At 43.3% G+C, this 22,969-nt stretch overlaps 1 protein-coding gene across 1 annotated transcript in view; it reads left to right on the plus strand.

Annotated features, from left to right (window-relative positions):
* AGBL3 (AGBL carboxypeptidase 3) overlaps positions 1–22,969 on the plus strand; it is a 171,325-nt gene that overhangs the window by 117,800 nt on the left and 30,556 nt on the right. The window contains exons 7-8 of the mRNA XM_069763167.1: positions 4,518–4,668; positions 13,298–14,083. Coding sequence (XP_069619268.1) covers positions 4,518–4,668; positions 13,298–14,083 — 937 coding nt within the window. The remainder of the gene's footprint in view (positions 1–4,517; positions 4,669–13,297; positions 14,084–22,969) is intronic.

The following is a 22,969-nucleotide window of genomic DNA, read 5'->3' on the forward strand; positions in this document are numbered from 1 at the left end:
TTTTAATATCCCCCTATATAGCCCTCCAAATATTATAATAGCCCTCAATATAATATAATGGGCCCCATAGTCCTTCATATCTTATACTGCACCCCATAATCCTCCATATAGTATGAAGTCCTCCATACAGTATAATGCACTTCCCATAGTCCTCCTTACAGTATAATGCATGGGCCCCATAGGCCTCCATACAGTATAATGCACGGGCCCCATAGACCTCCATACAGTATAATGCACGGGCCCCATAGGCCTCCATACAGTATAATGCACGGGCCTCATAGGCCTCCATACAGTATAATGCACGGGCCCCATAGGCCTCCATACAGTATAATGCACGGGCCCCATAGGCCTCCATAGAGTATAATGCACGGGCCCTATAGGCCTCCATACAGTATAATGCACGGGCCCCATAGGCCTCCATACAGTATAATGCACGGGCCCTATAGGCCTCCATACAGTATAATGCACGGGCCCCATAGGCCTCCATACAGTATAATGCACGGGCCCCATAGTCCTCTATACAGTATAATGCATTCCCCATAGTCCTCTATACAGTATAATGCACTCCCCATAGTCCCCTATACAGTATAATGCACTCCCCATAGTCCTCTAAACAGTACAATGCACTCCCCATAGTCCTCTATACAGTATAATGCACTCCCCATAGTCCTCTATACTGTATAATGCACTCTCCATAGTCCTCTATACTGTATAATGCACTCCCCATAGTCCTCTATACAGTATAATGCACTCCCCATAGTCCTCTATACAGTATAATGCACTCCCCATAGTCCTCTATACTGTATAATGCACTCCCCATAGTCCTATATACAGTATAATGCGCTCCCCATAGTCCTCTATACTGTATAATGCACTCCCCATAGTCCTCTATACTGTATAATGCACTCCTCATAGTCCTCTATACTGTATAATGCACTCCCCATAGTCCTCTATACAGTATAATGCACTCCCCATAGTCCTCTATACTGTATAATGCACTCCCCATAGTCCTCTATACAGTATAATGCACTCCCCATAGGCCTCCATACAGTATAATGCACTCCCCATAGTCCTCTAAACAGTACAATGCACTCCCCATAGTCCTCTATACAGTATAATGCACTCCCCATAGTCCTCTATACTGTATAATGCACTCTCCATAGTCCTCTATACTGTATAATGCACTCCCCATAGTCCTCCATACAGTATAATGCACTCCTCATAGTCCTCTATACTGTATAATACACTCCCCATAGTCCTCTATACTGTATAATGCACTCCCCATAGTCCTCTATACTGTATAATGCACTCTTCATAGTCCTCTATACTGTATTATGTACTCCCCATAGTCCTCTATACTGTATAATGCACTCCTCATAGTCCTCTATACTGTATAATGCACTCCCCATAGTCCTCTATACAGTATAATGCACTCCCCATAGTCCTCTATACAGTATAATGCACTCCCCATAGTCCTCTATACAGTATAATGCACTCTTCATAGTCCTCTATACTGTATAATGCACTCCTCATAGTCCTCTATACTGTATAATGCACTCCCCATAGTCCTCTATACAGTATAATGCACTCCCCATAGTCCTCTATACTGTATAATGCACTCCCCATAGTCCTCTATACAGTATAATGCACTCCTCATAGTCCTCTATACAGTATAATGCACTCCCCATAGTCCTCTATACTGTATAATGCACTCCTTATAGTCCTCTATACAGTATAATGCACTCCCCATAGTCCTCTATACTGTATAATGCACTCCTCATAGTCCTCTATACAGTATAATGCACTCCTCATAGTCCTCTATACAGTATAATGCACTCCCCATAGTCCTCTATACTGTATAATGCACTCCTTATAGTCCTCTATACAGTATAATGCACTCCCCATAGTCCTCTATACTGTATAATGCACTCCTCATAGTCCTCTATACAGTATAATGCACTCTTCATAGTCCTCTATACAGTATAATGCACTCCCCATAGTCCTCTATACTGTATAATGCACTCCCCATAGTCCTCTATACTGTATAATGCACTCCCCATAGTCCTCTATACTGTATAATGCACTCTTCATAGTCCTCTATACAGTATAATGCACTCCTCATAGTCCTCTATACTGTATAATGCACTCCCCATAGTCCTCTATACTGTATAATGTACTCTTCATAGTCCTCTATACAGTATAATGCACTCCTCATAATCCTCCATGCAGTATAATGCACTCTAGTGATGAGCGAGTATACTCGTTACTCGGGTTTCCCTGAGCACGCTCGGGTGGTCTCCCGAGTATTTTGGTGTGCTCGGAGATTTTGTTTTCGTCGCCGCAGCTGCATGATTTGTGACTGCTAGACAGCCTGAATACATGTGGGGGTTGCCTGTTGATTAGGTAATTCCCACATGTATTCAGCCTGTCTAGCAGCCGCAAATCATGCAGCTGCTGCGCCGAAAACAAAATCTCCGAGCACGCCAAAATACTCGGAGACCACCCGAGCATGCTTGGGGAAACCCGAGTAACGAGTACACTCGCTCATCACTAATGCACTCCCCATAGTCCATGCAGGATAATGCACGGGCCCCACATAGGCCTCTGCCTGCAGCCATTGGCGGTACACCACTTCTCTTCAGTGGTCTCAGCTTCCTCTCCTTTTCTTGAGTCATTGTTCTTCATCTTAGTTTCCTGTGTCCTTCCTATGTCTCCTACTTTTCTGAGTATGTCTGCTTCCTACTCTTCTCGTGGTCTTTCCTATGTCTCTTACTTTCTCGTGTTCTTTTGCTTCCTCTTAGGTCCCTGTGTTGTTCCTGAGTCCTTCTAAATTCATCTACCTTGTGCCATTCCTAGTTCTATCACTTTCCTGTATACTTCTGCTTCTTGCTCTTCTGTGCCGTTCCTACTTTTTGTTTTCCACTACTTTTCTGCTTTCTTTTCTCCTGTGTTCCTCCTTGTTCTCTTGTTTTCCTGTTATCTCTTCTTCTGTGTTCTTTCTCATCTTCACTTTCCAGTATCATTCTTCTTCCTCTTCTTCTATTCCCTTCCTCGTTCTCTTACTTTCCTGTATACTTTTATAATAGATAAATGTGGATGAAATCCGCGCTGCTATGACAAATGACGAATCCAGATATATTTGTGAAATACTCCGGTGGTTTATTCAACGCGTTTCAAAGTTCATGGCTGCTTCTTCAGGAAATTACCACAGAAAGATGTGACCAACGGCACCATTGCATAGCTTATATACATTCAGAATTCAAATAATGGCGAGAATTGAATTCGTCATTTGTCATAGCATAGTCATGGATTTCATCCACATTTATCTATTATAATGGTTCTGAGAGGTCGCATTGCCGACCTGTGGATCTGCAGCAGCTGACATCTATACGCTTTACTCTGCACTATCAGGTGAGCAGGTCTCTTGCAATTGATTGGAACAATCCTGGGGATAAGACCCTATTTGCACTTTTCTGATTCCTCTTATTCTTCTTTGCCCTTCCTCTTTCTCTTACTTTCCTTTATCTCTTCTTCTTCTGTGCCCTTCCTCGTTCTCTTACGTTCCTGTGTCTTTCTGCTTCCTCTTCTTCTGTGCCCTTCCTCATTCTCACTTTTCTGTATTTTTCTGCTTCCTCTTCTTCTGTGCTCTTCCTCGTTCTTACTTTCTTATATATTTATGCTTCCTCTTCTTCTTCTGTGCCCTTCCTTGTTCTCTTACTTTCCTGTATCTCTTCTTCTTCTGTGCCCTTCCTCGTTCTTACTTTCCTGTATCCTTCTGCTTCCTCTTCTTCTTCTGTGCCCTTCCTTGTTCTCTTACTTTCCTGTATCTCTTCTTCTTCTGTGCCCTTCCTCGTTCTTACTTTCCTGTATCTTTCTGCTTCCTCTTCTTCTTCTGTGCCCTTCCTTGTTCTCTTACTTTCCTGTATCTCTTCTTCTTCCTCTTCTGTTCTCTTCCTCGTTCTTATTTTCCTGTATCTTTCTGCTCCCTCTTCTTCTTCTGTGCCCTTCCTTGTCCTCTTACTGTTCTGTATCTTTCTGCTTCCTCTTCTTCTGTGCTCTTCCTCATTATTACTTTCCTGTATCTTTCTGCTTTCTCTTCTTCTGTGCTCTTCCTCGTTCTTATTTTCCAGTATCTTTCTGCTCCCTCTTCTTCTTCTGTGCCCTTCCTTGTTTTCTGACTTTGCTTCCTCTTCTTCTGTGCTCTTCCTCATTCTTACTTTCCTGTATCTTTCTGCTTCCTCTTCTCCTGTGTCCTTGCTGGTTCTCTTACTTTCCTGTGTCTTTCTGCTTCCTCTTCTCCTGGTTTTCTTTCTTTCCTGTGTCCCCATGTATTACCATGCTTTTCCTTTATACTTGTGCTGTCTTTTACCCTTCTATTCTGATGTTGTCCCTTTTAGTACACCCCCAGTCTCATCTGTCTCTTCTGCCTCCTCCATCTTCTGTCAGATTTACTCTTCTCACTCTTCCGCCTTATGTTCCATTTTAGTGGCTGAATTGTGCTCTCTGTATCCTCCTAGGTTGGAAGGAGTCGTATTTTATGTGTTCCCGTGTGGGTGGCAATTGCAGCCCCCTCAAGCCCGCGTCATCCCACAGCTGTGAAGAATCCGACGACACTCTAGTGTTCGAGTCTCGATTCGAGAGCGGGAACTTGCAGAAAGTGATACAGGTGTAAGAAAACATGTCCTGACACATGTATCTTGTCCTATTCCTGCAGTTTTAAAATATGAGATATAGTGAAACAGAGACAAACTTTGTAGATGGCATACGCACTTCCACTCCAATCATTGTCTATGTGACTGCACTCTGCCAGTCCCATAAACAATGAATGGAGTGCGAACGCATTCCTTGTTCTCGGTATTCATAGGGGTCCATCACTTGCTCAAAAATTGAGTTAAATACCTTGTAAAAATCCCTTGGCTTCGCCGATTCTGCTGCCTCTTTCCGTTTTGCTCTGTGTCGCTCCATTGCAGAGATATTCACGTTTGTTTCTTTTGGAGCGCAGAGCATAAAATCTCTGCATGCAGACCAGATGGGCTTTTCTTCACAACCTTCTTTGTGGGCGTGCACTTTCACGCCTCTCTCCCGTATGCAGCCAATCACAGCTCGGCAGCTGGTCTTGAACCCGAGCTGCGATTGAAGGCATCTGGAGGGGGGGGGGGGAGTGCACGCCCCCAGAGAAGACTCTAAAGAAACGCCCAGTTGGTCTGCAAGCAGAGATTTCACATACTGCGTTCCAAAAGCAACAAATTTGAATATCTCTGCAATGGAGCGACACAGAGCAAAACGGAAAAGAGTGACAGAATCGGGAGAGCTCACAGATTTTTACAGGGGAACTCAATTTGTTTGTTTTTTTCTTAAAATAAAAAAAGTAGTCTGATTGCAAAAAAAAATTTTTTTTTTTTAACTGGTTTTCTTTTCAGATTTTTTTTTACATTCTATACTTGTCATGACTAAACAACATCAAAAAAGGACCTGTGCAGTGAGCATGCTCCGTGTGTCCTGCGTGGTCCCTGTGCAGTGATTGTAAAACCTCGCTTCTGCTGACCCTACTCCCAAATGTACGCAGCACAAGCTGAAAAGTGACCGTGAAGCTACAATATTTTAGGAAAATACCGTAATAGAAAAACACACAAAAAAAAGAACATGTACAACACATTAATTTGGCATTTAAAAGCTTGTTCTGGCGCCAATCACTTCCACATCGGGAGATGAGCGGCGCTGATGACTTCCCAGGCGCCTGCGCGTCCCAATGAGGAAGCGAGCAGCGCCAGAGCAATCTTTTTAAGCCTCCTCCAACATGGTTTAGGAAAAAAAAAATATATATATATACAGTACAGACCAAAAGTTTGGACACACCTTCTCATTTAAAGATTTTTCTGTATTTTCATGACTATGAAAATTGTACATTCACACTGAAGGCATCAAAACTATGAATTAACACATGCGGAATTATATGCTTAACAAAAATGTGTGAAACAACTGAAAATATGTCTTATATTCTAGGTTCTTCAAAGTAGCCACCTTTTGCTTTGATGACTGCTTTGCACACTCTTGGCATTCTCTTGATGAGCTTCAAGAGGTAGTCCAAACTTTTGGTCTGTACTGTACATATAAAGGGAACACTTAAACAACAGAATTTAACTGCAAGTAAATCAAACTTCTGTGAAATCAAACTGTCCACTTAGGAAGCAACACTGATTGACAATCAATTTCACATGCTGTTGTGCAGATGGAATAGACAACAGATGGAAATTATTGGCAATTATCAAGACACCCCCAATAAAGGAGTGGTTCTGCAGGTGGGGACCACAGACCACATCTCGGTACCAATGCTTTCTGGCTGATGTTTTGGTCACTTTTGAATGTTGGTTGTGCTTTCACACTCGTGGTAGCATGAGACGGACTCTACAACCCACACAAGTGGCTCAGGTAGTGCAGCTCATCCAGGATGGCACATCAATGTGAGCTGTGGCAAAAAGGTTTGCTGTGTCTGTCAGCGTAAGTGTCCAGAGGCTGGAGGCGCTACCAGGAGTCAGGCCAGTACACCAGGAGACATGGAGGGGGCCGTAGGAGGGCAACAACCCAGCAGCAGGACCGCTACCTCCGCCTATGTGCAAGGAGGAACAGGAGGAGAACTGCCAGAGCCCTGCAAAATGACCTCCAGCAGGCCACAAATGTGCATGTGTCTGCACAAACGGTTAGAAACCCACTCCATGAGGATGGTCTGAGTGCCCGACATCCGCTGATGGGGGTTGTGCTCACAGCCCAACACAGTGCAGGACACTTGGCATTTGCTACAGAACACCAGGATTGGAAAATTCACCACTGGCGCCCTGTGCTCTTCACAGATGAAAGCAGGTTCACACTGAGCACATGTGACAGACGTGACAGAGTCTGGAGACGCCGTGGAGAGTGATCTGCTGCCTGTAACATCCTTCAGCATGACCGGTTTGGCAGTGGGTCAGTAATGGTGTGGGGTGGCATTTCTTTGGAGGGCCGCACAGCCCTCCATCTGCTCGCCAGATGTAGCCTGACTGCTATTAGGTACCGAGATGAGATCCTCAGACCCCATGTGAGACCATATGCTGGTGCGGTTGGCCCTGGGTTCCTCCTAATGCAGGACAATGCCAGACCTCATGTGGCTGGAGTGTGTCAGCAGTTCCTGCAAGATGAAGGCATTGAAGTTATGGACTGGCCCGCCCGTTCCCCAGATCTGAATCCGATTGAGCACATCTGGGACATCATGTCTCGCACCAGATGTCTTGGCAGATGCTTTAGTACAGGTCTGGGAGGAGATCCCTCAGGAGACCATCCGCCGCCTCATCAGGAGCATGTCCAGGCATTGTAGAGAGATCATACAGGCACGTGGAGGCCACACACACTACTGAGCATCATTTCCTTGTCATGAGGCATTTCCACTGAAGTTGGATCAGCCTGCAACTTCATTTTCCACTTAGATTTCGAGTATCATTCCAAATCCAGACCTCGGTGGGATATTCATTTTGGTTTACTTTGATAATTGTTATGTTTTATTGTTCTGAACACATTCCACTATGTAATGAACACAAATTTGCAACTGGAATATTTCATTCAGAGATATCTAGGATCTGGGATTTTAGTGTTCCCTTTATTTTTTTGAGCAATGTGTCTATTATATATACCGTATATCTCTTTATATTTTTTTTCTTTTTTCGAGAAGTGAGCAATCATATTCTCCCCTAACGTAGCAGACTTTACACCTCATTTGGCAGCAGATTATCAAAAAAGATGGAAATAACAGTGTATCGTCAAGATAAGAGTTTGGTTCATTGTGCTGCTGTGCCACCCTGTGGCCGGCCCAGGAAATAAAATATATTATATATATATATATATATATATATATATATATATACTAGATGGTGGCCCGATTCTAACGCATCGGGTATTCTAGAATGTGCATGTCCACGTAGTATATTGCCCAGTTACGTAGTATATTGCCCAGCCACGTACTATATTGCCCAGTCACGTAGTATATTGCCCAGCCACGTAGTATATTGCCCAGTCACATAGTATATTGCTCAGTCACATAGTATATTGCCCAGTCACATAGTATATTGCCCAGTGACGTAGTATATTGCCCAGTCACATAGTATATTGCCCAGTCACATAGTATATTGCCCAGTGACGTAGTATATTGCCCAGTCACATAGTATATTGCCCAGTCACATAGTATATTGCCCAGTCACATAGTATATTGCCCAGGCACATAGTATATTGCCCAGGCACATAGTATATTGCCCAGTCACGTAGTATATTGCCCAGTCACGTAGTATATTGCCCAGCTACGTAGTATATTGCCCAGTCACGTAGTATATTGCCCAGCCACGTAGTATATTGCCCAGCCACGTAGTATATTGCCCAGCCACGTAGTATATTGCCCAGTTACGTAGTATATTGCACAGCCACGTAGTATATAGCCCAGTCACGTAGTATATTGCACAGCCACGTAGTATATTGCCCAGCCACGTAGTATATTGCCCAGTCACATAGTATATTGCCCAGTCACGTAGTATATTGCCCAGCTACGTAGTATATTGCCCAGCCACGTAGTATATTGCCCAGTCACGTAGTATATTGCCCAGTCACATAGTATATTGCCCAGCTACGTAGTATATTACCCAGTCACGTAGTATATTGCCCAGCCACGTAGTATATTGCCCAGCTACGTAGTATATTGCCCAGTCACGTAGTATATTGCCCAGCCACGTAGTATATTACCCAGTCACGTAGTATATTGCCCACCTACGTAGTATATTACCCAGTCACGTAGTATATTGCCCAGCCACGTAGTATATTGCCCAGCTACGTAGTATATTGCCCAGTCACGTAGTATATTGCCCAGCCACGTAGTATATTGCCCAGCCACGTAGTATATTGCCCAGTGACGTAGTATATTGCCCAGTGACATAGTATATTGCCCAGTCAGGTAGTATATTGCCCAGTCACGTAGTATATTGCACAGCCACGTAGTATATTACCCAGTCACGTAGTATATAGCCCAGTCACGTAGTATATTGGTCAGTCACGTAGTATATAGCCCAGCCACATAGTATATTGCCCAGCCACGTAGTGTATTGCCCAGTGACGTAGTATATTGCCCAGTGACGTAGTATATTGCCCAGCCGCGTAATATATTGCCCAGCCACGTAGTATATTGCCCAGCCACGTAGTATATTGCCCAGCCACGTAGTATATTGCCCAGCCACGTAGTATATTGCCCAGCCACGTAGTATATTGCCCAGTCACGTAGTATATTGCCCAGCCACGTAGTATATTGCCCAGTCACGTAGTATATTGCCCAGTCACGTAGTATATTGCCCAGTCACGTAGTATATTGCCCAGCCACGTAGTATATTGCCCAGCCACGTAGTATATTGCCCAGCCACGTAGTATATTGCCCAGTGACGTATATTGCCCAGCCACGTAGTATATTGCCCAGCCACGTAGTATATTGCCCAGTCACGTAGTATATTGGCCAGTCACATAGTATATTGCCCAGTGACGTAGTATATTGCCCAGCCACGTAGTATATTGCCCAGTGACGTAGTATATTGCCCAGCCACGTAGTATATTGCCCAGTCACGTAGTATATTGCCCAGTCACGTAGTATATTGCCCAGCCACGTAGTATATTGCCCAGTCACGTAGTATATTGCCCAGTCACGTAGTATATTGCCCAGTCACGTAGTATATTGCCCAGCCACGTAGTATATTGCCCAGTCACGTAGTATATTGCCCAGCCACGTAGTATATTGCCCAGTCACGTAGTATATTGCCCAGTCACGTAGTATATTGCCCAGCCACGTAGTATATTGCCCAGCCACGTAGTATATTGCCCAGCCACGTAGTATATTGCCCAGTGACGTAGTATATTGCCCAGCCACGTAGTATATTGCCCAGTCACGTAGTATATTGGCCAGTCACATAGTATATTGCCCAGTGACGTAGTATATTGCCCAACCACGTAGTATATTGCCCAGCCACGTAGTATATTGCCCAGTCACGTAGTATATTGGCCAGTCACATAGTATATTGCCCAGTGACGTAGTATGTTGCCCAGCCACGTAGTATATTGCCCAGCGACGTAGTATATTGCCCAGCCACGTAGTATATTGCCCAGCCACGTAGTATATTGCCCAGTCACGTAGTATATTGCCCAGTGACGTAGTATATTGCCCAGCCACGTAGTATATTGCCCAGTCACGTAGTATATTACCCAGCCACGTAGTATATTGCCCAGCCACGTAGTATATTGTCCAGCCACATAGTATATTGCCCAGCCACGTAGTATATTGCCCAGTCATGTAGTATATTGCCCAGTCACGTAGTATATTGCCCAGCCACGTAGTATATTGCCCAGCCACGTAGTATATTGCCCAGTCACGTAGTGTATTGCCCATCCACGTAGTATATTGCCCAGTGACGTAGTATATTGCCCAGCCATGTAGTATATTGCCCAGCCACGTAGTATATTGCCCAGTCACGTAGTATATTGCCCAGCCACGTAGTATATTGCCCAGCCACGTAGTATATTGCCCAGCCACGTAGTATATTGCCCAGCCACGTAGTGTATTGCCCAGCCACGTAGTGTATTGCCCAGCCACGTAGTATATTGCCCAGTCACATAGTATATTGGTCAGTCACATAGTATATTGGCCAGTCATGTAGTATATTGCCCAGTCACGTAGTATATTGCCCAGCCACGTAGTATATTGCCCAGTCACGTAGTATATTGCCCAGCCACGTAGTATATTGGCCAGTCATGTAGTATATTGCCCAGCTACGTAGTATATTGCCCAGCCAGGTTTGTCACAGTTTAAAAAATAAAAAATAACCATATACTCACCTTTCCGAGGGCCCCTTGTAGTCCACGGCAGCTTCCGGTCCCAGGATTGGTATCAGTGCAGAGCCTGTGATGATGTCGCGGTCACATGACCGTGACGTCATGGCAGTTCCTTCTCCCATACCATCTTTGTCACCGGAACCTGCAACGGAAGATGGCGGCCGGCGCGAGCGACTACGGAGGGTGAGTATAGCAGGTTTTGTTTTTTTTTAATTATTTTTAACATTACATTTTTTACTATTGATGCCACATAGGCAGCGTGAATAGTAAAAAGTTGGTCACACGGGGTTAATAGCGGCGGTAACGGAGTGAGTTACCCGCGGCATAACGCGATCCGTTACCGCCAGCATTAACCCTGTGTGAGCAGTGACCAGAGGGGGGTATGCGGGCGACAGGCACTGACTGCGGGGAGTAAGGAGCGGCCATTTTGTTCCGGACTGTGGCCGTCGCTGATTGGTCTCGGCAGCCATGACAGGCAGCTGGCGAGACCAATCAGCGAATGAATAACCGTGACAGACAGATGGAAGTGACCCTTAGACAATTATATAGTAGATATATATATATACTAGATGGTGGCCCGATTCTAACGCATCGGGTATTCTAGAATGTGCATGTAGTATATTGCCCAGCCACGTAGAATATTGCCCAGTTACATAGTATATTGCCCAGTGACACAGAGCCACGTAGTATATTGCCCAGCCACGTATGCCACAGATTAAAAAATAAACATATACTCCCCTTCCGATCCGAGGGCCCCATGCAGTTCTGTCGCCTGTGCGCGGTGCATGCGGAAGCTTCCGGTCCCAGGGTGTAATGACGTCGCGGTCACATGACCGTGACATCATGGCAGGTCCTTGTCGCATACCATCCTTAGCACCGGAACCTGCCGCTTGCATGGGGCGGTCACCGGAGCGTCGCGAAGGGTGAGTATATAATGATTTTTTATTATTTTTAACATTAGATCTTTTCACTATTGACGCTGCATAGGCAGCATCAATAGTAAAAACTTGGTCACACAGGGTTAATAGCGGCGGTAACGGAGTGAGTTACCTGCGGAATAACGCGGTCCGTTACCGCTGGCATTAACCCTGTGTAAGCGGTGACTGCGGGGAGAATGGAGCAGGCACTGACTGCAGGGGAGTAGGGGAGGGACTAATCGGACTGTGGCCGTCGCTGATTGGTCGCAGCAGCCATGACAGGCAGCTGGCGAGACCAATCAGCGACGCGGGATTCCATGACAGACAGAGGCCGCGACCAATGAATATCCGTGACAGACAGAAAGACAGAAGTGACCCGTAGACAATTATATAGTAGATATATATATATATGTGTGTGTATAATATATATATATATATATATATATATATATATATATATATATTTATTTATATATATTGTGTGTGTGTGTGTGTGTGTGTATATATATATATATATATATATATATATATATATATATATATACATACACACGTTTACTTAAGATGAGTGACAGTGTCGAGGAGCGACCTGGGGGTTGTCATCGACTAACCTGAATACATCACAGTCACTGACGGCTGTTAATGCCAGGCACATGTATCAGAAATCTACTACACGCATTAATATTTTTATTCTCTCGGTGGAAAAGCTTCTTTTTTTCACTCGCCGCCGTCCGCTTTATATGGAATAAATTGCCATAAATGTCGTTAGTAGCTGCGCATAATAATAGTATAAGTCACAGTCTTCACTCGGGAGGCAGACACGACTCCTGCTTGTCAGTGAGCGCACGCGTTTCAGGATATCCATATAATGTTAAGTGCCCACTCGGAGGAAAATGGAAACCAGCTGATGGAGGGGGTACAAGCACAAAAGTGTCAATCACTCGCCTCAACTCTAGTTTTCCAGCTGTTCTCTATGAAGTAGGTAACTACAGCAGACTTAGAGGGGTTCTCCAAGGAATAAATTATGTTTTAATCTTAATTGTAATAGACCTTTGAATAATAATAAGTTCCACAATTGGATGTGTTTAAAAAAAAAAAAGATCTTTTGCATTTGCCCCTGAACTGGAGACACAGCAGAAACACTCGCTCCTGTGATAAAACAGGCAGGGAGGAAAATGTCGCTCCTGTGATAAAACAGGCAGGGAGGGAGATGTCGCTCCTGTGATAAAACAGGCAGGGAGGGAAAAATCGCTACAGTGATAAAACAGGCAGGGAGAATACATACACACTCAGGTGAGATGAGCATGCATGTACATGTTGAAATGGGAAGAATAATTGCCAAGATTTTGCCAACAGCAATCTAAGATGGAAAGGGGATGAAGCTCTAAATTAGCGCTGCCTTCCTTTTATTGTCGGTCTGTCGACAAGTTTGGGCATAATTTCTAATAGCCCCCTATATCCGAGACCCTCCAGCTGACCAGTGTTGTGTCTCCGTACAGAGGTGACTACGACTACCAGTTGACCCTGCGCAGTGACCTGTACACCGGCCGGCACACCCAGTGGTACTACTTCCAGGTGAAGAACACAAGGGCGGGCGTCCCTTACCGATTTACCATCATCAACTTCATGAAACCCACAAGTCTGTACAGCCACGGCATGCGCCCCCTCATGTATTCCGAGACGGACGCCAACGTCCGTCACATTGGGTGGAAGAGGATCGGGGACGAGATAAAGTATTACAAGAACAGCTGGGCTGAAGAAGGACCGGGCCATTACTCCCTGTCCTGGACCTTCAGGTTCCCTCACAGCAGAGACACTTGTTACTTCGCCCACTGCTACCCATATACCTACTCCAACCTCCAAGATTACCTGGCCGGGGTAGCCAACGACCCAGAGCGCTCCAGATACTGTAAGATCCGGGTCCTGTGCCACTCCTTGGCTGGTAACATTGTGTACATACTGACTATCACCAACCCCTCCACGACCACCGAGGAACGCAAGAAGAAGAAGAAAGCCGTGATCCTGACGGCGCGGGTCCACCCAGGGGAGACCAACAGCTCCTGGATGATGAAAGGGTTCCTGGACTACATACTAAGCTCCAGGAGCGATGCCCAGCTGCTGAGGGACACCTTTGTCTTTAAGGTGGTGCCCATGTTAAACCCGGACGGGGTGATTGTGGGGAACTACCGCTGCTCTCTGTCCGGACGGGATCTAAACCGTAATTATAAGTCCAGACTGAAAGACTCCTTCCCATCTATATGGTTCACCCGAAATATGATCCGACGGTAAGATTGTGTGTGTCTCATCGATTTCCTATGTCTACTATCAATGTCCTATCTGTATTATCTGTCTACAATAGCTAGCAGTCTTTCTATCTATCCTATATTTGTCAGTCTGTCTATTTTCTATTTTTCATGTCTATCTGATATCTACATTTTATCTATCTCCTAGCTTTCTATCCATCTGTTTCTCTCATATCTAATATTTATCTTTCTCTCATATGTATCTCATAGCTATCTCTGTACCTATCTTGTATCAATTTAATATCCGTCCCGCATCGCTCGGATCGACCCGTCCCGCATCCCTTGGCTCGACCCGTCCCGCATCCCTCGTATCGATCCGTCCCGCATCCCTCAGCTCGATCCGTCCCGCATCACTCGGCTCGATCCGTCTCGCATCGCTCAGCTCGAACCGTCCCGCGTCGCTCAGCTCGACTCGTCCGGCATCGCTCGGCTCGAGCCATCCCGCATCCCTCGGCTCGATCCGTCCCGCATCCCTCAGCTCGATCCGTCCCGCATCACTCGGCTCGATCCGTCTCGCATCGCTCAGCTCGAACCGTCCCGCGTCGCTCAGCTCGACTCGTCCGGCATCGCTCGGCTCGAGCCATCCCGCATCCCTCGGCTCGATCCGTCCCGCATCGCTCGGCTCGACCCGTCCCACATCGCTCGGCTCGGCAGGGTATATATACTAGATTCCTCGATAGGGCGTTGATCCAGGGAACTAGTCTGATTGCCGTATGTGGAGTCGGGAAGGAATTTTTTTCCCCAATGTGGAGCTTACTCTTTGCCACATGGGTTTTTTTTTGCCTTCCTCTGGATCAACATGTTAGGGCATGTTAGGTTAGGCTATGGGTTGAACTAGATGGACTTATAGTTTTCCTTCAACCTTAATAACTATGTAACTATGACTTGTCCCGCATCGCTCGGCTCGACTCATCCCGCATCACTCAGCTCAACCCGTCCCGCATCGCTCGGCTCGACCTGTCCCGCATCGCTCGGCTCGACCTGTCCCGCATCGCTCGGCTCGACCTGTCCTGCATCGCTCGGCACGACCCGTCCCGCATCGCTCGGCACGACCCGTCCCGCATCGCTCTGCTCGACCCGTCCCGCATCGCTCGGCTTGACCCTTCCCGCATCGCTCGGCTCGACCCGTCCCGCATCGCTCAGCTCGACTCGTCCCGCATCGCTCGACCAGTCCCGCATCGTTTGGCTCGACCCGTCCCGCAACGCTTGATACAGCACCAACTGACAGAATATGGGAGAAAAGCAGAGTATCTCTGTGTGACAGTGCGGAGTTAAATTTCATTCAGAGACCCTGGAGAGTGGGAAGACCACCGCTATAGACAGTGATTGCTATAAATCAAATACATACATGGCATAGAAAATCCAAATAATACCACTTAAGAAAGGTCAAAATATATCTCCATCTAAGGCTGCCGTCACACTAGCAGTATTTGGTCAGTATTTTACATCAGTATTTGTAGCCAAAACCAGGAGTGGAACAAATAGAAGAAAAGTATAATAGAAACATATGCACCACTTCTGTATTTATCACCCACTCCTGGTTTTGGCTACAAATACTGATGTAAAATACTGACCAAATACTGCTAGTGTGACGGCAGCCTAAAAGCCAACTAATACCATTATACAAAGCTGAAATAATACTGTCATATGGCGGTCAGAAAATATGCACAGCTTATACAATATTGTCATGTAAAACTGAAATACTTAGATGACAAATATTACCACCATATAAACATGAAGTAATATCCTCATGCAGTCTAATACCGTCATGTGAAGATCAACTAATGTCACTATATAGAGTTTAACGAAGTCCTACATGCAAAAAATCAAATATTACCGTACAGAGTCCAAATAATACTGTCAAAGATAAAATATTTCCATCCCGAATCCAAATAATACCGCTGTGCAAAAATCTACTAATGATACCACTTTAGAAATAATTCTGTAACCATATGCAAAGTCCAAATAATACCATAAAACAAAATCTGAAGTAATGCTACCATATAGTATTATACATAATACCGCCATACCGAGCTGAAATATTTATATACACTGATGTCACCACTATCATGGAAAGATCCAATATCGCCATACAGAACTCAAATAACCCCTCCATGTGAAAGTCAATGATACTGCCATGCACAGTCCAAATAATACCGCTATACAGAGATAATCTAGCCTTATATAGTCCAACTAACACTGCACGTTTCTGTCGGCAGCGCACAGTATTTATTCTCTGCAGCACACAAAACTATAGTAATCCTTTTACAGGACCCCTCGGTCTCTGACTTTCTCTCGGCAGCCCACTGTGAAGCATCACCACCTGCACTCTGCTCAGTCAGTCACATTGTCATTAACTTTCCATCCGTGCAGATGTCAGACTTTATTTTATTTTTTTTGTAGAAATGTTATGCATAATATAAGAGATAAGAATCATTATTATAATAATAAAAACCTCCCGCTGACAACACAAAGACTCCATCTCTGCCCACGTACCTTCAACTTCACCGGCCTAAAGCTCTCATTGTGGAGCTGATCACCAATAATGGTCTGTGTGCTGCTGCCAGTCATGCTGGAGTCGGCTCTGACTATATCACTGCAAAGCTTATCCCATCCCATAATATCTCCACATGAAGAGAAAAGGCTATTGTGTCTGCTCCGTGCTCTGTGCTGTGTCCATCTGCTCCCTACTGGTCAATTAGATTACCGTCGCTTGTGAAAAAGGATCGGAGTCCACTGAATGTAAGAATGTACAAGAATATAACTACTATAATACTGCCCCCTATGTACAAGAATATAACTGCTATAATACTGTCCCTATGTACAAGAATATAACTACTATAATACTGCTCCTATGTACAAGAATATAACTACTATAATACTGCCTTATGTACAAGAATATAACTACTATAATACTGCCCCTATGTGCAAGAATATAACTACTATAATACTGCCCCTATGTACAAGAATATAACTACTATAATACTGCCCCCTATGTACAAGAATATAACTACTATAATACTGCTCCTATGTACAAGAATATAACTACTATAATACTGCTCCTATGTACAAGAATATAACTACTATAATACTGCCCCTATGCACAAGAATATAACTACTATAATACTGCCTCCTATGTACAAGAATATAACTACTATAATACTGCTCCTATGTACAAGAATATAACTACTATAATACTGCCCCCTATGTACAAGAATATAACTACTATAATACTGCTCCTATGTACAAGAATATAACTACTATAATACTGCCCCTATGTACAAGAATATAACTACTATAATACTGCTCCTATGTACAAGAATATAACTACTATAATACTGCCCCCTATGTACAAGAATATAACTGCTATAATACTGTCCCCTATATACACCAATATAACTACTATAATACTGCTCCTATGTACAAGAATATAACTATTATAATACTGCCCCCTATGTACAAGAATATAACTACTATAATACTGCCCCTATGTACAAGAATATAACTACTATAATACTGCCCCTATGTACAAGAATATAACTACTATAATACTGCCCCCTATGTACAAGAATATAACTACTATAATACTGCTCCTATGTACAAGAATATAACTACTATAATACTGCTCCTATGTACAAGAATATAACTACTATAATACTGCCCCTATGTACAAGAATATAACTGCTATAATACTGTCCCCTATATACACCAATATAACTACTATAATACTGCTCCTATGTACAAGAATATAACTACTATAATACTGCCCCTATGTACAAGAATATAACTACTATAATACTGCTCCTATGTACAAGAATATAACTACTATAATACTGCCCCCTATGTACAAGAATATAACTGCTATAATACTGTCCCTATATACAACAATATAACTACTATAATACTGCTCCTATGTACAAGAATATAACTACTATAATACTGCTCCTATGTACAAGAATATAACTACTATAATACTGCCCCTATGTACAAGAATATAACTACTATAATACTGCTCCTATGTACAACAATATAACTACTATAATACTGTCCCCTATGTACAACAATATAACTACTATAATACTGCTCCTATGTACAAGAATATAACTACTATAATACTGCTCCTATGTACAAGAATATAACTACTATAATACTGCCCCTATGTACAAGAATATAACTACTATAATTCTGCCCCTATGTACAAGAATATAACTACTATAATACTGTCCCCTATAATACTGCTCCCTATGTACAACAATATAACTACTATAATACTGCCCCTATGTACAGGAATATAACTACTATAATACTGCTCCCTATGTACAACAATATAACTACTATAATACTGCCCCTATGTACAAGAATATAACTACTATAATACTGCTCCTATGTACAAGAATATAACTACTATAATACTGCTCCTATATACAAGAATATAACTATTATAATACTGCCCCCTATGTACAAGAATATAACTACTATAATACTGCTCCCTATGTACAACAATATAACTTTTATAATACTGCCCCTATGTACAAGAATATAACTACTATAATACTGCTCCTATGTACAACAATATAACTACTATAATACTGTCCCCTATATACAACAATATAACTACTATAATACTGCTCCTATGTACAAGAATATAACTACTATAATACTGCTCCTATGTACAAGAATATAACTACTATAATACTGCCCCTATGTACAAGAATATAACTACTATAATACTGCTCCTATGTACAACAATATAACTACTATAATACTGTCCCCTATGTACAACAATATAACTACTATAATACTGCTCCTATGTACAAGAATATAACTACTATAATACTGCTCCTATGTACAAGAACACATGAGCTGCGCGCACAGTGAACAAGCCCGTAGAGACATGTTCACACCACCAAGAGACTTGAAAACACAAAAAAGCACAGTAAAACCAAAAACACACTGTTGCAAAAAAAATCACAGTGGACAGCAAGTGCTAGTAAAAAGATGGAAAAAACAGGGTATTTGGTTGATATGTTTTTTGCAAAAAATGTATATTAAGCCGCTCTACCAAACGTCAAGGTATACCCATATCAGAGCAGTCCTAACTAATGTATGTAATCCCTATCTGATGTATTTAAAACCTGGTCATATGTACAATACCTGTATGAGCAGGATTCAGAAATGGAATGTCCATGTGGACACGCTGGACAGAACGGCTCCTGTGCGCACAGCTCAAAAAAAGAGGGGTGGAGGCCTCCCCAGTCTTGTGGACACAAGAAAACAATTATATGAAGCCAGAACACATGAGCTGCGCGCACAGTGAACAAGCCCGTAGAGACATGTTCACACCACCAAGAGACTTGAAAACACAAAAAAGCACAGTAAAACCAAAAACACACTGTTGCAAAAAAAATCACAGTGGACAGCAAGTGCTAGTAAAAAGATGGAAAAAACAGGGTATTTGGTTGATATGTTTTTTGCAAAAAATGTATATTAAGCCGCTCTACCAAACGTCAAGGTATACCCATATCAGAGCAGTCCTAACTAATGTATGTAATCCCTATCTGATGTATTTAAAACCTGGTCATATGTACAATACCTGTATGAGCAGGATTCAGAAATGGAATGTCCATGTGGACACGCTGGACAGAACGGCTCCTGTGCGCACAGCTCAAAAAAAGAGGGGTGGAGGCCTCCCCAGTCTTGTGGACACAAGAAAACAATTATATGAAGCCAGAACACATGAGCTGCGCGCACAGTGAACAAGCCCGTAGAGACATGTTCACACCACCAAGAGACTTGAAAACACAAAAAAGCACAGTAAAACCAAAAACACACTGTTGCAAAAAAAATCACAGTGGACAGCAAGTGCTAGTAAAAAGATGGAAAAAACAGGGTATTTGGTTGATATGTTTTTTGCAAAAAATGTATATTAAGCCGCTCTACCAAACGTCAAGGTATACCCATATCAGAGCAGTCCTAACTAATGTATGTAATCCCTATCTGATGTATTTAAAACCTGGTCATATGTACAATACCTGTATGAGCAGGATTCAGAAATGGAATGTCCATGTGGACACGCTGGACAGAACGGCTCCTGTGCGCACAGCTCAAAAAAAGAGGGGTGGAGGCCTCCCCAGTCTTGTGGACACAAGAAAACAATTATATGAAGCCAGAACACATGAGCTGCGCGCACAGTGAACAAGCCCGTAGAGACATGTTCACACCACCAAGAGACTTGAAAACACAAAAAAGCACAGTAAAACCAAAAACACACTGTTGCAAAAAAAATCACAGTGGACAGCAAGTGCTAGTAAAAAGATGGAAAAAACAGGGTATTTGGTTGATATGTTTTTTGCAAAAAATGTATATTAAGCCGCTCTACCAAACGTCAAGGTATACCCATATCAGAGCAGTCCTAACTAATGTATGTAATCCCTATCTGATGTATTTAAAACCTGGTCATATGTACAATACCTGTATGAGCAGGATTCAGAAATGGAATGTCCATGTGGACACGCTGGACAGAACGGCTCCTGTGCGCACAGCTCAAAAAAAGAGGGGTGGAGGCCTCCCCAGTCTTGTGGACACAAGAAAACAATTATATGAAGCCAGAACACATGAGCTGCGCGCACAGTGAACAAGCCCGTAGAGACATGTTCACACCACCAAGAGACTTGAAAACACAAAAAAGCACAGTAAAACCAAAAACACACTGTTGCAAAAAAAATCACAGTGGACAGCAAGTGCTAGTAAAAAGATGGAAAAAACAGGGTATTTGGTTGATATGTTTTTTGCAAAAAATGTATATTAAGCCGCTCTACCAAACGTCAAGGTATACCCATATCAGAGCAGTCCTAACTAATGTATGTAATCCCTATCTGATGTATTTAAAACCTGGTCATATGTACAATACCTGTATGAGCAGGATTCAGAAATGGAATGTCCATGTGGACACGCTGGACAGAACGGCTCCTGTGCGCACAGCTCAAAAAAAGAGGGGTGGAGGCCTCCCCAGTCTTGTGGACACAAGAAAACAATTATATGAAGCCAGAACACATGAGCTGCGCGCACAGTGAACAAGCCCGTAGAGACATGTTCACACCACCAAGAGACTTGAAAACACAAAAAAGCACAGTAAAACCAAAAACACACTGTTGCAAAAAAAATCACAGTGGACAGCAAGTGCTAGTAAAAAGATGGAAAAAACAGGGTATTTGGTTGATATGTTTTTTGCAAAAAATGTATATTAAGCCGCTCTACCAAACGTCAAGGTATACCCATATCAGAGCAGTCCTAACTAATGTATGTAATCCCTATCTGATGTATTTAAAACCTGGTCATATGTACAATACCTGTATGAGCAGGATTCAGAAATGGAATGTCCATGTGGACACGCTGGACAGAACGGCTCCTGTGCGCACAGCTCAAAAAAAGAGGGGTGGAGGCCTCCCCAGTCTTGTGGACACAAGAAAACAATTATATGAAGCCAGAACACATGAGCTGCGCGCACAGTGAACAAGCCCGTAGAGACATGTTCACACCACCAAGAGACTTGAAAACACAAAAAAGCACAGTAAAACCAAAAACACACTGTTGCAAAAAAAATCACAGTGGACAGCAAGTGCTAGTAAAAAGATGAAAAAAAACAGGGTATTTGGTTGATATGTTTTTTGCAAAAAATGTATATTAAGCCGCTCTACCAAATGTCAAGGTATACCCATATCAGAGCAGTCCTAACTAATGTATGTAATCCCTATCTGATGTATTTAAAACCTGGTCATATGTACAATACCTGTATGAGCAGGATTCAGAAATGGAATGTCCATGTGGACACGCTGGACAGAACGGCTCCTGTGCGCACAGCTCAAAAAAAGAGGGGTGGAGGCCTCCCCAGTCTTGTGGACACAAGAAAACAATTATATGAAGCCAGAACACATGAGCTGCGCGCACAGTGAACAAGCCCGTAGAGACATGTTCACACCACCAAGAGACTTGAAAACACAAAAAAGCACAGTAAAACCAAAAACACACTGTTGCAAAAAAAATCACAGTGGACAGCAAGTGCTAGTAAAAAGATGGAAAAAACAGGGTATTTGGTTGATATGTTTTTTGCAAAAAATGTATATTAAGCCGCTCTACCAAACGTCAAGGTATACCCATATCAGAGCAGTCCTAACTAATGTATGTAATCCCTATCTGATGTATTTAAAACCTGGTCATATGTACAATACCTGTATGAGCAGGATTCAGAAATGGAATGTCCATGTGGACACGCTGGACAGAACGGCTCCTGTGCGCACAGCTCAAAAAAAGAGGGGTGGAGGCCTCCCCAGTCTTGTGGACACAAGAAAACAATTATATGAAGCCAGAACACATGAGCTGCGCGCACAGTGAACAAGCCCGTAGAGACATGTTCACACCACCAAGAGACTTGAAAACACAAAAAAGCACAGTAAAACCAAAAACACACTGTTGCAAAAAAAATCACAGTGGACAGCAAGTGCTAGTAAAAAGATGGAAAAAACAGGGTATTTGGTTGATATGTTTTTTGCAAAAAATGTATATTAAGCCGCTCTACCAAACGTCAAGGTATACCCATATCAGAGCAGTCCTAACTAATGTATGTAATCCCTATCTGATGTATTTAAAACCTGGTCATATGTACAATACCTGTATGAGCAGGATTCAGAAATGGAATGTCCATGTGGACACGCTGGACAGAACGGCTCCTGTGCGCACAGCTCAAAAAAAGAGGGGTGGAGGCCTCCCCAGTCTTGTGGACACAAGAAAACAATTATATGAAGCCAGAACACATGAGCTGCGCGCACAGTGAACAAGCCCGTAGAGACATGTTCACACCACCAAGAGACT

Source organism: Ranitomeya imitator, chromosome 4 (genome assembly GCF_032444005.1).
Source record: "Ranitomeya imitator isolate aRanImi1 chromosome 4, aRanImi1.pri, whole genome shotgun sequence".
Taxonomy (NCBI): Eukaryota; Metazoa; Chordata; class Amphibia; order Anura; family Dendrobatidae; genus Ranitomeya; species Ranitomeya imitator.